Source organism: Berghia stephanieae, chromosome 1 (assembly GCF_034508935.2).
Source record: "Berghia stephanieae isolate SIO BIC M18660-M18661 chromosome 1, UCSD_Bste_1.3, whole genome shotgun sequence".
Taxonomy (NCBI): Eukaryota; Metazoa; Mollusca; class Gastropoda; order Nudibranchia; family Aeolidiidae; genus Berghia; species Berghia stephanieae.
The window spans coordinates 28,880,687-28,897,798 of record NC_088360.1 but is presented as its reverse complement, the minus strand read 5'-3'; the positions used below and the strand labels follow the sequence as shown (position 1 = coordinate 28,897,798).

Below are 17,112 nucleotides of genomic sequence, written 5' to 3'. Positions count from 1 at the left end.
TTGTAAACATTTTAGTGTATTCCTCTTGGTGATCTCAAACTAAGTACACTGATAGTATGTTTTTGGAATTTACATTTGTTCCCTATCAGTCCCTGTTGTCTTACTTTTTCTCATGTGCTTTCAATTGTCAATCTATAATGTTTTGATTATTCCATTACCATCCTTTTTACCGGCGCGGAATAACCTAAATATGTCTCAAACGCCGTAAAACCCCCAAATAACTATCTCTTCGAGGTCTCGCAACTTCCTTTTTGGGTAAGGGAGGTCACTGTGCTGGGTGGGGTTCCCGACCTCCCATAGTGGGCAGGGAGGTACTTGCCGCGTCTCCTATCCCCCTGTGTCTTGTTTTCTAATTGCTTTCTGTATTTGTCTTGGAATGAGATATTTTTTACTTAGTTTTGTCCTGACCCTGGCTGGAGGGAAATCGTTTTGGGAGATGATATTTTTTTCCTTGTAAATAATCTCTTTGTTATGTATTGTTATTTTTTATTTTTAACATATTTGTAAACATTTGAGTGTATTGCTCTTAGTGGGATCTTGTACTGGTGTCTGGGTGAGACTTTTAGGTAATCTCAAACTAAGTACCTTGACGGTGTGTTCTTGGAATCTACATGTCTCCTATGTGAAACCAATTCCCGTTTGTCTTACCTTTTCTTTGGTGCTTTAATTGTAATTCTAGAACTTTTTACTATGTCATTTTCTTCCGTTTTACTGGTGCTGATATGACCTTAATGTGTTGCAAGCGCCGTGAAACCCTTTAAGAAACTGGTTGAAGTTCCCGACTTCCCATAGTGGGGAAGAGAGGTCCTTACTGTGTCTTCTTTTCCTCTAGACGTGTTTTCCAATTGCTTTCTGTCTTTGTCTTGGAATGAGATTCTTAGTTTTGTCCTGACCCTGGCCGGAGTCCTTGGCTGGGAGGGAAACAGTTGAATATATAATTATAGTTTTGGGGAGGATATCTTTTTTCCTAGTAAATCATCTCTCTGTTATCTCCCATAGTGGGCAGGGAGGTACATACTGTGTCTTCTATCCCCCTATGTCTTTTCCAACATGCTTTCTGTCTTTGTCTTGGAATGCGATTACTGGGTTTTGTCCTGGCCGGAGTCCTAGCAGGGAGGGAAACAGTCAAATGCATAGCTTTTGCTTTGGGAGATGATATTTTTTTCCTTGTAAATCATCTCTCTGTTATGTATTAATAAATTTGTTATTTTGAGTGTATAATGTAAGCATTTGAGTGTATTCCTCTTTGTTGGATTTTGTGCTTGTGTCCGGATGAAACTTATAGTTGATCTCAAACTAAGTACATTGATGGTGTGTTCTTGGAATCTACATTTGATCCCTATTTGTTCCCAGTTCCCCTATGTCTTACTTTTTCTTGAGTGCTTTAATTGTAATTCTAGAACTTTTAACTATCCCATTTTCGTCCTTTTTACTGGCGCTGATATGACCTACTTAATGTGTTGCAAGTGCCATAAAACCCTTAAAACAAAAACAAACAATCTCTCTGTTATGCACTGTATTTTTTTAAACATTTGAGTTTATTCCTCTAAGTGGGATTTTGTACTGGTTTCTGGGTGAAACTTTTAGGTGATCTCAAACTAAGTACACTGATAGTGTATTCTTGGAATCTAACCCTGTTCCTTATTTGAACCCTTTTCCTTTGTCCTACTTTTTCTCGTGTACTTTCAATTGTAATTCTATAATTTTTTGGACTACCCTATTGTTGCCTTTTTACTGGTGCTGATATGACCTTATTGTGTTGCAAGCGCCGTAAAACCTTTAAAAACAGACTTTTAGGTAATTTCAAACTTAGTATACTGGCGGTATGCTCTTGGAATCTACTTGTATTAATTCTTTTTATCCAGATGGGACAGCGGCTAGGACTTTATACAGCGGCAATCCAATAGAAGCAAGTTTTTAGTTTTCAGTCAACCCTCGTATCATTATGCCCTTCGCCGCAGTTGTATTCACTGCCCTACACCATATATTCTGATACAAATTATTATGATACTTTTGGTTGATACTTTTAAAAATTCTAGGATCAGACGCGAATCAACTACCAAGTTTTACTTTTTTTTTTCTCTTCTTACTATTTGTTTGTTTGTTGTTGTTGTTGTTTGGTTTTTGTTGTTTTTTTTTTTTGTTTTTTTTTGTTGTTGTTTTTACCCGTTCAGTTTTCCTAACTAAAAACAAATTTAAATGATACGTAGAAATGATAGTACAGTAACTCCATACAACTGTGAAAGAAAAGGGCGGTAACAGCCATTTGTGTATGACTTGTTCATGCTATTCTCTATTAACACAATTCTTTCCCTTAGTTTAAACTGCATTCGTGCACAATAAATTATTATACCAAGTCTTTCTGACCCACACCTGCAATTTAAATGCACTTCTCTTCCGACAATTTTGTTTGGTAGTGTATGTGTTAGGCGCGACGTGATGTTATTATGATGATGATGATGATAATGACGATGATGATGATTATGATGACAATAATGATGATGATGATAATGACGATAATGATGATTATGATGACAATAATGATGATGATGATGATGATTATTATTATTATTATATTTTAAAAATTAGTCCCCCAGCGCCATTAGGCCAATCAAGCCAGAATTTATCCGGTTTCTATATTATTATTATTTTTTTTTTAAAATTATCATTATTATTTTATTTTTTATTTTTTAAAAATTATTATTATTATTATTATTATTATTATTATTATTATTATTATTATTATTATTATTATTATTATTATTATTATTATTATTATTATTATTATTATTATTATTATTATTAATTATCATTATTATTATTATCATCATCATCATCATCACCATCATTATCGATGTCAACATCATAAGCTCATCATTAATTACAGACTTCTGAGTTGTCTCTATGTTATAATATAGATAATGCTGATACGTAGATAATCACAATTTGACTTTTTAAATCGATTTTTTAAAATGATTCGAAACAAAGGAATGCTGCGATCTTATGAAACCCGTGCTCGGTGAAAGAGAGGAAACTGCTTTGTGATTCTGCAGGCCTCTCCCGATTGTTCTATATTCACCATTAAACGCCGGCTAGCTTCCATGAATCGCCGAGTTCTACACAAATGGTTTGAAAACTATGTGTTCTATGTAGTACGGTAGTGCTCTGTACACGTCTGAAACAATAGTTCAGAGTCTGCTCGTGAAGATTATTTCTTTTTTTTTATATTACTTATCTCAATCAAGGCGGTTTTCTTTAGTTGAAAAGAAAGGTGTCTTTTTTTATGTCATTTCAAACTTTGTGATTCTTTTAGTAATTCGAAGGCGCTAGCATTGCGCTGTATGTAGGTTGATATAAATATTATTTATTCAAATTCATAATAAACTGGAGGGGCGAAGTGGTCGAGTGGTAAGGGCATTGGAAGGTGACCCGGAAGGTCCAGGGTTAGAGCCCCGCTTCAGGCACTTTCGTTTTTTTTTCTCCCTTGGGCAAGATTATTAACCTCCAATTTGCTCACTTGGACAACACGGGTGATTCCTGTTGACATCAGACATCTCGTTTGATGGATTATCTATATTCCTTCGTGGATCTTATGGTGCTGTTGCGAAAGAATGATTTTTTTTTATTTAAAAATAAAAATTGATACGGATACGTCTGGATCTAGATGTAACACCCCCCCCCCCCCCCCCCCCCCCCCAAAAAAAAAAAAAAAAACAAACCCAAAATTTAAAAAAAACTAACAAGAAACAAAAAAAATTAACAAAAACCAAAAAAAAAAATAAAAACCCACTGCATCTAGCTAGATATTATAAATACAGTTTCAAATTGAATAATTTTAACTCCTATATCTATATCCCAACGCAAATATGGACTTTTTATTATTGATGTAATGTGTGACCTTTTATGTTGACTTGCAACGATTTGGATGACGCAACTTAGCTAGTCACCAAGCTTGAGTAACAGCCATAGCGAACTTCTTTCATAAAGCCGCACCCACAAAACTGACTATTTTCATTGGTTTAACTGATGAGGTGTGTGGTAAGTGGTAAGTGTACCTTGGTTTGGTGGACAGAAGTTTAGAATATTTTTGATAGAACACATAAATGATTTTTAACCATGAAATTGTTTTACATTTTACTTAATATTCAATTATGAAAAGAGTGTTCCGTTTGGTGTAAAGTGAGACCGATGGAATTCATCTATTTAGCCGCAAAACACGACCCCATACGACCCATCCATAACCGGAGACTGGAGACAATAAAGGTCAAGGGCAAGGACGTTCATGAGCAGTCAGGGGGAGTCCAAAGTCCAAAAGTCCACACAGCTGATTGGTTGAAGGGCGAAAGGTAAAAGAGCACGCAATGTACACACCCCCAGACGTTTTCATAACAATAATAAATAATGGGGCGGGTGCATGATGACCAAGTGAATGCGAAGAAAAATTTGTCGGAGAGGAATGCGGCTCGCAAATCCGTAAAATAAATGATACACAAAACGTTGAGATTATATTTTTTGATTTTTTTCAGCGGTATTTTTTCATTTTTAACTAACCTTCTAATCTGATATAAAAGAGTAACAGCAACCGAAGTTCAGAAAAAACGTAATCTGGATAATATTCATCAATCTAAAACAATCTAGAATGAATGAAGTTGACCTATAGACTCGTTGACCTCAGTACTTTGTTATCGTTTTAAGTCACAGCCAAAGCGGTGAGTAGTTTTAGTACTAAATTTTACCGCGTTCATGCTAAAGTTAAAGAGAGAAAGACTCAATCCGCCACCTTGATTAGTCTACTTTATATTAACATAAAAAATAGACAACAAGTTGATAGAAGGGAGCGAGACTTATTTATATTAGTGTCAAGGATTAAGATGACATGACGGTTTAGTTTTCGACCGCTACCCTGTCAAGAACGCAGCACTCTCACACAAGCCAAGACCCACAGACAGAACACTGTACTCGCACGTGATGTAAACATTGGATCTGTGTCATCTTAAATCTGAGACCATCTCCACGTGCTGATCGACCTCCGTCACACACACCGATCACATGCACAACGGAAATTCATTGGCTCAGAGTGACGTGCCCCCTATTCCCATTGGCTAAAGAATCCCCGCCCTCACCTTGAATATTACCAAGCCCGTCATTATGAAAGAAGAGTGTGTTTATTGTGAATTGTGCCGAGTCGGGGACAACCGACAGTTTACTATTACTACTAATGTTGTAAACAACCGTCGTGGATCTATCTCATATTATGTTGAGAATTGATTGTTATGTGATCTATATTTTTACAAAAATTCTTAATCAAAGGTAAGTTCGATCTGACTAACCGTGTCCGTCCACAAATTGATACGTTTTCTATTCTTCCCAAGCCCAAGGCACTGTCACTATCACTGAGACACACCAATGATGCTTGATGATAATTGTGTCACAAATAAATGAATGGACTACTAACACCCTTATCTTTGGACAATGCCCATCGGCTCTTTGTAATTTAACATACATAAATCTTCCAATAACCATTAAATTACGGCAAATGAATGCCCAGGTCCAGGTTAATTTAGGTCTTGATATGTGATTCGAATGTGTGAATTGTGAAACTCCGAGAGAAAATTGGTGAGTGAGAGAGAGTGAGAGCCTGCTGTACTGAACTGTACTTCCGCGATTTTATTGTTTAAAATTGCCCAAATAAATGAGAAATAAATGGTTGCTATTGCCACTAATCTTAGTGATATTGATTTTATTGATATATGAAAATAAATATTGTAAATGCCGATCTTGTGAATACAATATTTCGAACAATGACTGACGGCGAAGGATGGAAATGGATAGTTGGAGAGTTAGTCTCTGTATAGATAGAATGAAGATGACGTCACTCGGGTCTTTGTTAATTTTTTTGCCATCCGCGTTTCTGAGTAATTCTCACTAAACTGTATCAACCAGATTATAAACGTTTAAGTTAAACTGGTTAGAGTTAGACATAGTTTTGTTGTTCCGTTATACTTCCGGATGGCGATGTTGTGAGCATCTTAGCCAAGTGCACACTATTACTATTATCTATGTTGATATTGTCTGTCTTATCCACCCAAATCTGACCCTCAAGACTATCTAGATACACATTTATCAGTATCAGTTATTGAGTAATGATGATGTTGATAATAATAATGATGATAAAACGAATAATAGTATCTAGTAGTAGGGAATAATAAATTATTATCATTTTTATTAATAATAATATTTTATATTTAATTTGATTTAGGATAATAATGCAATGATTGATTTGCTTTTAATACTGTATTGATTGAAATTGGATAATGTATTGTCATTGTATTTTTTTGCGACTCATGTGTCTTGTTTGGAAAATGAGTGTTTACATTTCATAATAAATATTTGGTCATTGTCAGATATAGTCACTCATTCTCCATGAATCATCATGAATTTTCACATGGGATGTAAAATGTTATATAAAACAACAGCTGAAAGGACGCTGTAAATCTCTTTATTGCAGTTGTAATAATTGCTACCATCAACACATGTATATATTCATGATAGATTGTTCCGATTATGAAAGCCATTCATGGAATTGGTTAATTGGTACACCGCTTTTTTAATCTGAACAATTTCTGTGTACGGATGCTGTTCCAATTAAGCAGCTTGCACTGTAATATCAGTTTGTTGTTGTTACTATTGTTATTAGTATTTGTTATTACAATCCACATAATGGATAACGTTTGAAAGTTATTTGATTGAATTGATATAATTCTTAATGTAAATTATGTTCTACTGACTTGTTAACTCCATAGATGGAACAGTTATATCCAAACATCGACAGCTCTCAGGAGCGAGCGGCTGCTGAGTCTCTCTTGTCGATTGCTCGAGGATGTAGAAAGAAATTAAAAGTAGACCATGGGCATGGGAGGAAAACTTCCCTGAAGTTTGAAGAATTGGGAGCTAATGAACAGGTAAGAAAATTTTTATGTAGTCTTAACTCACTCAACCCTAACACTGACTATGTCTGTAGTTTACCCGGGCTTACTTTTACCCCATGCCAATTTATTACATTTTTCGGAGACAAATTTAGTTTTTACATGTTAATGGTAGTTGAATAAAAATATCTATGTACATGCTCATTTTTAATACATTGTTTCCAATTTTGAAATGTAGCAAAAATATGTAGGATTGAGTGATTTAATCATGATATACGTAGGCTATAAATCTGATCTTGCTTAGCTCACTTTACTATAATTTTCTGGCCATATAATTATCTATCATGCAGTGCAATATGATGATTAGAAAATTTTTATGACATTAAAAAGCTTAAATGGGTTATGAAATTAAAATGAAACTGCTAATGATTTATAAAGTTATAGTTGATATTATTTTCCCACTGTGAAATATTTGGCTTTGGTCTACTGCGTTCAAGTAGGCAAGTCTACTGTTGGATCATCAGTTGGGAAGTGACTTGTTCATTTTTATTTGCCAAATTTGATTATGGATCCCTACCACAATAATTGCTTTCAACCGACATTATAGGGAGCAATGCTGTTTGTTAAGTATTTATACATGATGTCAAGATGCCATTATTCTCAATTGAAGCATTATTACACCAGTTGTGTTTTTTAAAAACAAATACAAAGGCAAAAAGTGATTCAACAACTTTTATCTTAGTAAAAATCAACCGACTGGCAAGGTCCAATAAGTTTGTTGCTGTGCATTCAGTTAAAGCAGCTTGCATATAATAATTCCTCATATATTTTTGGGCCATGAGTTGACATGCACGTTGAGTTGTTTTCTTTTTCCTTCGTTTTATAATTATTGTTTATGATATTTTTAGATGATGAGCCAAATTCATAAGCATGTTTTCAATTCATATTTAATTTTATTATTGATCTGCAACGAAATTAGTTTGTGTTCCCTATATTTCTCCTTTGTGTGTGAAAATTTTAGGAAAGTTTCATCAACATTGAAATTGTATTTTTTTAAAGTTGTCAGCAGTAATTTATAATTTTATAAAGTGTTTCTTATGATGTGGTTTAAATTAAGATAGTGTCCAAACTGAGCTCCTATTATTTTATTTCTCTTCAGTTACCGTCGTTGAACAGAGAAAAGATTCCCCTACAGCAGAGGAGTGCAACGGTTCCTGTCATCGTATCCTCTAAGTCATCATTAGCAACACCATCAACCATAAATTCAGCAAAGAAAACGAACAAAATATTTCGTGGTCATAAACGAAGGTTTGAGGAATTGTGCAAAGAAGCCAAGATCAAAGAAGAAGCACTGCAAGCATCTACTTATCTCAAAGTTCGGAGGCAATCCTCATCTTCGTCATCATCTTCTATAAATGAATCTGCTGATTGTTTCCACCCATGTGGAAGTAAAAACTTGCCAGAAAAGATTTCTGAAAACCCTCAGTCTGAGCGTCATTCTCATCATTCCCTGGGCATCTCTCATTTCAGGCCCCTCTCCCCGTCCACTTTCCCTCCTCCTTGCACCTGTGATGAGTGCACCAATATTCGTCCTCTCACTCCATACACTGTCACAGACTTACCTCGTTGTCTGACCCCTCTAGACCCAGGATCTAATCAAGATTTTTTATCTCTTTATGAACCTGACCACTTTTCCTCTGATTTCTATTCTGGCAGTTCAGATAATGGTGATACAGAAGATGATTTCAGTAGTGAACAAGTGGGAAAATCCCATTTATCTTCAATTTCAGACATAGAAATTTCAGAAGACAATGGGAACAGAGTTTCAATATCACAAGATACAGCCTTTGAAAATGCTCCACAAACCCCACAGTCATCGCAAATTTTACGCAAACCAGTTGCCTTCAAACCAGATGTTGTTCTAAATGAACTTTGTAAGAATAGAAATACGTTCATTCCTTACACTAGTCCTACACAAATTTCCCTTGAGAAGGATAAAAAAGACGGCTATGCCAGTGTCCAAATTGCCAGGGACCAGGTGATCAAGTCTGACCTGCCAGACAATTGCCAGAATAAAGAATTAGACAATGTAAATTCAGGCAGAACAAATCTTTTATCAACTCTCCTTGCTGGGGGTCCATCTTCCCAACCATCTCATTCATTTGTCAGCACTGAAGTCTTAAATCAACACAGTTCTCAGCGTCCATTTGTAAATATCCAATTAAAAAACAATTCAGTAAAATCAAAATTCGATAAAATTCCAGACAATTCATTATCAGCTGCAAATTCTCACCCCGTACCAAAACATCTTGATCGCATTCAAACTCTCAAAGTAATTCCAGCCCCATTTTCAAATACATCGTGTAATGATGGACCGGTAAAGAGTAAAGTGACGAACCTTACATCGTCACCACTCTCACTCAAACACTCCCAACCAAAGCTTATCATCCCCAAATCATCTGAAAACGGTGCTACCTCCCCGTCCTCAAACACCACAGGTTCTCAAAACACTGTGACCAGCATTCCACTCTTGCAGTTTTCCAATGCCAACCCCTTTGCACAGCCACCTATCATCCAGGTCTTTGTCATGAACCCAGGCTGTAAAGGTACTTTACTTGCACCTCCAGGACAATCAGCCTTTAAACCAACTGATACATACCAGCGTATTGCTCCAGCCCCTGTCTCGGTACCCTGTGTGGAACCTAAAGTGGATAAAAGCCCAACTCTGAGCAGGAAAAGAATCCATAAGTGCCACATTCCTGACTGTGGAAAAACCTATTTCAAGAGCTCTCATCTAAAGGCTCATATCAGAACTCATACTGGTAAGTAGTCTTTTATGTGAATTTGGACAATACTTAATTGACTTAATGCATAAAAATGCTTCATGTATACCTGCCATATGGAATTAAAATTGAAATTTCATTCATATAACAACATGCTTTTTTGTACCAGCTGTCTATTCACATCCGTCACTATATACAGCAAGATAATCATCCACTCTGGACTGAGTGGCATAAAATGTATGTTAGGTTTGGCTGTTCTTGGCTTTTGCAATCATTGTTATTTATCCAGAACTGGCAAGACAGAGTAAAATAATTGTCGAACTAGACAACTGTATCGTTCAGCCTTTGACTCTACAATTTATGTCATTAAATGATTATGTGTCCAGCACATATCCTTGACGAGGGATTGGACTCAATCATTTCTATATGATCTACTCTTTTGTTTAGAATATTAATATTAAATAATGCAATATAATGATAGTTGATATTAGGACATCTCCATCCAGTAAATCAGGTCTAAGATTTTGATCCCAAATTGAAGGACAGATGATCTTTTTTTCTCTCTTATAAATTGTTTTGATTAGTGCTGCGTTATACACTAAGGTCCATTATTTTTCTCTTGCAATAGTACATGCTGCACACGTGTTCACAATACGGCGTATTGCTTGACTGATATCACTCATATAAAATAAGTTATTTAAAAAAATAGATTGAGTTTAGATTTATGTTTTTTTGAAATGATAATTCACTTGTTTTGATAGTGATAATCAACTCTAAGTGAATTGTATTTGTTTGCCTGTCAGTTGATTGTCATTTGTTAGTCATGCTTAATGTCAGCACCCACAACCACAGAAGCACAAAATAATGTTACATTTTCGAATCAAGAGGCTTTTGGCTTTAAATTTTGACAAAAATATCCTCCTCCTCTAGGTTCCATGCCTGGTCCAGGCTTCGGATACTGCATGAATTATCTCTCTCCATTCCTCCCTGTCTCTTGCTTTTTCAAACAGCTCTTGGATTGTTAGGTTGGTGAAGCCCTTCAGTTGGTCTATGAGTGTTTTTCTTTGTCTCCCCCGGGCGCGTTTACCAGGTATTTTTCCACAACTTGCCAGGTATTCATTCTTATCTTTCCTTACTATGTGTCCGAAAAAGGATAGTTGTCGATCCACTATTAAGGGCATTAGTTTCCTTTGTTGGTATGTTTGTTTTAGCACTTCTTCGTTCGTTTTGTGTGCAGTATACGATATTCTCTGCATCCTTCTCAAGCACCACATTTCAAAAGCTTCAATGTTCTTTTGTGTTTCTGCATTTGTAGTCCAGCTTTCGCATCCGTATAACAAGATTGGCCACACGTAGCACTTCAAGACTCGGAATCTAATCCCGAACGACATCTGTTTGTTTTTCAAAATGTTTCCCAGGTCCATGAAGGCCTGTTTGGCTGAGTTATTCTTGCTCGTATGTCTCGGTTACATCTTCCATCTGTTGTCACTATTGAACCTAGGTATTTAAAACTTTCTACGTTGGTAAGTTGCTCGCCGTGAATCGTTATATTGCAGGTGTTGTTGTTTTCGGGGTTTTTCTGTATTACCATGCATTCCGTTTTGGTGATATTCACTTCCATTCCCTTGGCTTCACTATCTACTACCACCTTGTCAACAATCTTTTGAAGTTGACAAAAATATAAACCACTGTTATTTCATCTTATTGTCAAATCCCCACAGAATCTCATTTTCCTTTTTTTATTTTAATCTTACAGGTGAAAAACCTTTTGTTTGTGAATGGGAAGGCTGCAATCGAAGCTTTGCGAGGTCAGATGAACGTTCACGTCACATTCGCACCCACACAGGAGAGAAGAGATTTGAGTGCAAAATTTGTGGAAGACTGTTTATGAGGAGTGACCACCTTGCCAAACATATTTATCGCCACGCAAACAACAAGAGATGTTCTCAATGGAGTAATAGAACGTCTGACCAAAGACAGGTGGCTGAAACACATTGATACTCCGGTAATCAAATACAGCTCATAAAGGAAAACTATTATGATATTATATTTATTGTTTTAACCTTTTACAGGCATGTTCTATTTTTTTCCAACAGAACATGATATCATCACACTTTATTTATTAAGGCTCAAGAAACTGAGATTAGACTTGAGCGAGCCAGAATCACCTTGTGGTTATAACTAATCAGAAATCTGATTTTGAATATTTTTTAACATTGGTTTGAAAAAATTAAAGACATGAGAGGGATCTATAATGAGTTGTGTCATACTTTTTGTCTCCATATGACCTCTCAACATAGGTTTGCGCCTTTATATAGATATAAATTATGGAAGATATGATTATTTTGATGAGACTTTGGTTTCGTCATTGATGAGTTAAATAATTTTAGTAAGACTTGCCACTGATAACGAGAATTTCTAAACTGGAAGAAAAGCAGCTTGATCAAATGAAATAATTTATTCTATTTGTGCTTGTATTTCATTCTTGTATTTATTTGAAAGACTAATGGCTGTGCATGCTACATAAGATATGATGTATTGTTTGTCATGAAGACCTTTAATTGTCACAATCAGAAAAAGGGAAAAGTCAGTTTACAGTGGAATCCTGATAATGCCAACACCACCAGTCCAGACTTAATGCAAGGTTTACTAACCATTATCAATTAGATGAAGAACAGAAAGTGTGGGACCGACAAGGGTGCCGACTCTAGGAATAAGAGAAAGTTGACTTATTCTGATTCCACTTTATTTGTCGTTTAACAAAAATGTGGCCACTGTCTCTAAATGGTAGTATCTTGCGGTGGGGCCTGATGTTTAAAGTTAGTTATATAACCTAAACAAAAAGAGATTAAATTTCTTAATTCTGATTGCTTTGACTTAAACTCAATTATCCTCCATCCAATTAATTCCATCATATTGCCAGATTGGTGCGATGGATCACATCCGATATTTTCCCTCCCAAGGAACTAGAAAATGGCTGCTTTGATTAACTTGATTAAATTTATAACTACGTATTTTTAAAATCCACTTATGACTTCCTAATTCATTTTTTTTTTTTTACAAACTTATGGTTCTAATGAAATTGATACTTAAAATACTCTGATGTTATTGAGAAATAAGCCATACAATATTTTGAATTATGAGTTGTTAGAAAACGACTTGTGTGAAATGATAGGAAAGCTTATATGTCCAAGTTTTTAGAATATATTTATTAGCTGAGATAAAAAATAGGAACTTCACACATGACATTGACCGCCTTCCTAAAAATGCTGCTTTCAATTTAAATTGCACACATTCTCATAAATCGATGATGGAATGGAACCATCTTTTGTTTTGATTTTTGTTTATTTCATGGACTTTTTACACTGATATTGCAATTTGAAAAAAAAAAAAAGGGGGGGGGGGGGATTAAGAGAGCCACATAATTGGAGACTTAGAAAATGTGTATATAATAGAACTATAACAATGCAAAATATGGTTCAATTCTTGTCCATATGTTAATTGTTTTTAACCCTATGTTAATTTTGTACGCACTGTTCTTTATTTATTTTATTATAACCATTTTGTATTTTGAAGATTGCTTTTATTTTTGATGGTGCTAAAACATTGTTGTATGACATGTGTTTTTTTTTACTGGGCCTTTGTTCATAACAGTTAGCTATTTGTTAAAATTGAGTTGTTATTGATAAAAGATTTCTTTTTCTTTCCTTTGTTATATTTATTGATTGTATTAGGTAATAGTGATATTTGAGAAACAAAATTCTTATATTTATACAATTGTGTTTTTCTTTGTCTGCTTTAGTGACAATTTTGACCCCGAAAATTTTTAATGTGCATTCATCGCACTGAAAGATTATTTTAGATGGCCAATCAGCCGTATTTTCAACCTGTGTTTAAGCCGATAAAATTAGTGAAAATATTATTCAATCCTTGAGCTAAATTTTTATTCACTGGGCTTAACACAGTATTCAACTGTTTTGTTTTTACTAAGAAATGATAGATACAGATAAGGGTTGAAATAATTACCAATTCTTACCTTTAGGGTCGAGCTTATCTTATGCTCAGTAGATTCATTATTGCCACAAATTAATCAAACAAATGTATCCACGCATACAGATTAGGCAGTTTTGTGCGAGATATTTTCAGAATATTGATGCAGAAGATAATAAATCAAAATCATGTTATCACTAATCATGTGGACAAAAAGATTTTTTTTTTCAAATCTTTGTGCCAAGTGCATATGGGTTTGAACCTATGGTTTTAAGGTAACAGATTGTTTGTGTAGGAGGATTATATCCACCGATGATCTGATGTGCTTTGACATTTTAATGTCCAGATATATATCAGTACTTAATCTTAATATATTGATTTTTTGTTATGTTTTGTTTTATATTTTAGTTATATTACATTTCTTGTTTTCCTGACCTCCAATAATGAGCAGGGAAGTACTTGCTGTGTCTTCTATACCCCTCTGACTGTTTTCCAATTGCTTTCTATCTGTCTTGGAATGAGATTACTTAGTTTTGTCCTGGCCCTGGCTGGGAGGGAAACAGTCGAATGTATAGTTATAGTTTTTGGAGATGATATTTGTTTCATTGTAAATCATCTCTCTGTTATGGACTATATATAATATGTTTTATTTAAATATTATATATGATATGTAAACATTTGAGTGTATTCCTCTTAGTGGGAATCTGTGCTTGTGTCTTGATGAGACTTTTAGGTGACTCAACTTCTCAACCTAAGTACTTTGATAGTGTGCTCTTGGAATCTACATCTGCTTCCTATTTGAACCAATTCCCGTTTGTCTTACCTTTTCTTGGGTGCTTTAAATAAAATTCTAGAACTGTTAACTATCCCATTTTCTTCCTTTTTTACTGGCTCTGATATGAGCTTAATTTGTTGCAAGCGCCGTAAAACCATTAAAAACAAACAAACAAACTTTTCTTTCAAGGATGTTTGTTTTGCCTCAACAAGACCTTTATCAAAATTCAATAGGATGATAATGTATTTTCTCAAACAATTTTCTTATTTTGCCAGTTGATTGAAATGAAAACCTTAACGGTGTGAAACATCTCGAGACTCATTCCGTGATATTGCCCTCAGAATTTACTTAGAAATTTATCACATTTTGATTGGTCTGCGAAAATTAAAAAGTGTGGCCAATCCTCTCAAAATGATATTAGGTTGGAGTGACCCTTGTGCTTGAACTTTGAACTTTAAAAATTAGAAATTTGAATTCAAATTGTTGCCTTCATCTAAGTGGGTGAGATTTCTTTTACTTTGGGAAACTTTTAACTTCTAAAATTCTTTATTATTTTTAAAATTAATTTTAATCTCAATTCTCATTATCAAGCATATCCTCCTACATAATAGGGCTGTAATGAAAGGCAAGTCAGAATGTCTCTTGAGATGTCCTAATACGTTCTATTCGAATATGTATAGTCCCTTATTACAATTACATGCATTGTTCAATTTTATTCCAAGCTATCATCATGTGTAATGCAACGTGATTGGCTTTCAAGCTGAAACACATACATTGCTGTCTGCGTGAAATTATGATATCAAGTTAGTGTAAAATGGAACCTTGCATGCAAAGGGTTAAACGTTGTAAAGATTGATCTAGTCTTTGTTGTTCATGAGTTTGTTTGTTTTTCCATGACATACCAAAGATGTGTAATTATAATTATTTATTTATTTATGATAAAATATTCTAAATATTTTTTGGAGGGAATTTCAAAATTTAATCCTTTAATCTTTACCTCCATCACAATGCCAGCAACTTAACACACTTTGAGAGCGAAGTCTTTTCCTACTTCTTTTACCTTTTATTATTTTGATTCTGTTTTTCAGTCTCCTCACCCCCCTTCCCCCCATTATTTACTTTTTTTGTTTTTCTCCAGAGAGACAATCTAGTCCCAAATTAATATTCCTACTCTTAATACATTTCTTGTTATTTCTAATGAAGCATTTGAATTAGAATGAAATAAATTGTTTGTAAATTTTTAACGACGACTTCTCGTTAATGATTATTACAAAAAGTATTTTTTTAAAATGTATTGTTATTTCAGTTTACTGGGTGAGCAGGGAGGCACTTGCTGTGTCTTCTATCCCTCTGTATCTGTTTTCCAACCTGCTTTCTGTCTTTGTCTTGGAAGAGTTCTTGGTTTTGTCCTGGTCTTGGCCGGATACCCTGGCTGAGAGGGAAACAGTCAAGTGTATAGTTGTAGTTTTTGGAGATGATATTTTTTTCCGTTTAAATCATCTCTCTGTTATGCACTGTATTATGTCTTGTTTACGTATTATATATGATTTGTAAACCTTTGAGTGTATTCTTCTCAGTGGGGACCTGTGCTTGTGTATTGATAAGCCTTTTAGGTGATTAAGTACTTTGATAGTATGCTCTTGGAATCTAAATCTGTTTCCTATTTGAACCAATTCCCCTTTGTCTTACTGTTTCTTGGGTGCTTTAATTGTAATTATAGAACTTTTTACTATCCCATTTTTTTTTTCTTTTTACTGGCGCTGATATGATGACCAGCAAGCGCCGTAAAACACTTAAAATTCAGGAGGGGCACTGTTTGTGTGGGTCTACTGACTTCCCATGGTGGACAGTGAGGTCACTGGCTGTGTCTCTTATCACCCATATCTGTTTTCCCTTTCCATGTTGCTCTCTTTACTCTGTCTTTGTTCCTGGGTGGGGTTCCTGGCCTCCCATAGCGGGCAGTGAGACATTTACTGTGTCTTCTATCCCCTTATATCTGTTTTCCAACATGCTTTCTGTCTTTGTCTTGGAATGAGATTGCTTGGTTTTGTCCTGGCCCTGGCTTGGAGGGAAACAGTCGAATGCATAGTTTTTTGGGTTTTTTTTTTTTTGGGGGGGGGGGGGGGGGGGGGGGGGAGAGAGATGGTATCTTTTTTCTTGTAAATCATCTCTCTGTTATGTATTATTATATTTGTTATTTTGAATGTATAATGTAAGCATATGAGTGTATTCCTCTTCGTTGGATCTTGTGCTTGTGTCCGGATGAGACCTATAGGTGATCTCAAACTAATTTCATTGATAATATGCTCTTGGAATCTACATATTATGATCCCTCTTTGGTTCCCATTCCCCTTTGTCTTACTTTTTCCTGGATGCTTTAATTGTAATTCTAGAACTGTTTACTACCCCATGTTCTTCCTTTTTACTGCCGCTGATATAACCTAAATGGGTTGCATGCAACATAAAACAAACAAACTGTCTTTGTTCTGGATTGAGCTTGCGCGCTTTTTTCCTGGTACTAGCGGAATCTTTAGCTGGAAGGAGACAGTTAAATGTATGGGAAAAGTTTTGAATTAAGAAACAAAGAAGCAGGCACCTGTGTAAGATAAAGATCTGAACAAGTGTGTACGAAAGGTGC

The 17,112-nt window shown here is 35.1% G+C and overlaps 1 protein-coding gene across 1 annotated transcript; it reads left to right on the top strand.

Moving 5' to 3' along the window:
* Positions 1-5,128: 5,128 nt before the first annotated feature.
* Positions 5,129-15,718, top strand: LOC144971307 (uncharacterized). Its single transcript, XM_078911953.1, has 4 exons — positions 5,129-5,310; positions 6,804-6,962; positions 8,086-9,748; positions 11,466-15,718. Exons 2-4 carry the CDS (start codon positions 6,804-6,806, stop codon positions 11,705-11,707), a joined length of 2,064 nt encoding a protein of 687 aa, XP_078768079.1. The 5' UTR covers positions 5,129-5,310; the 3' UTR covers positions 11,708-15,718.
* Positions 15,719-17,112: the final 1,394 nt, after the last annotated feature.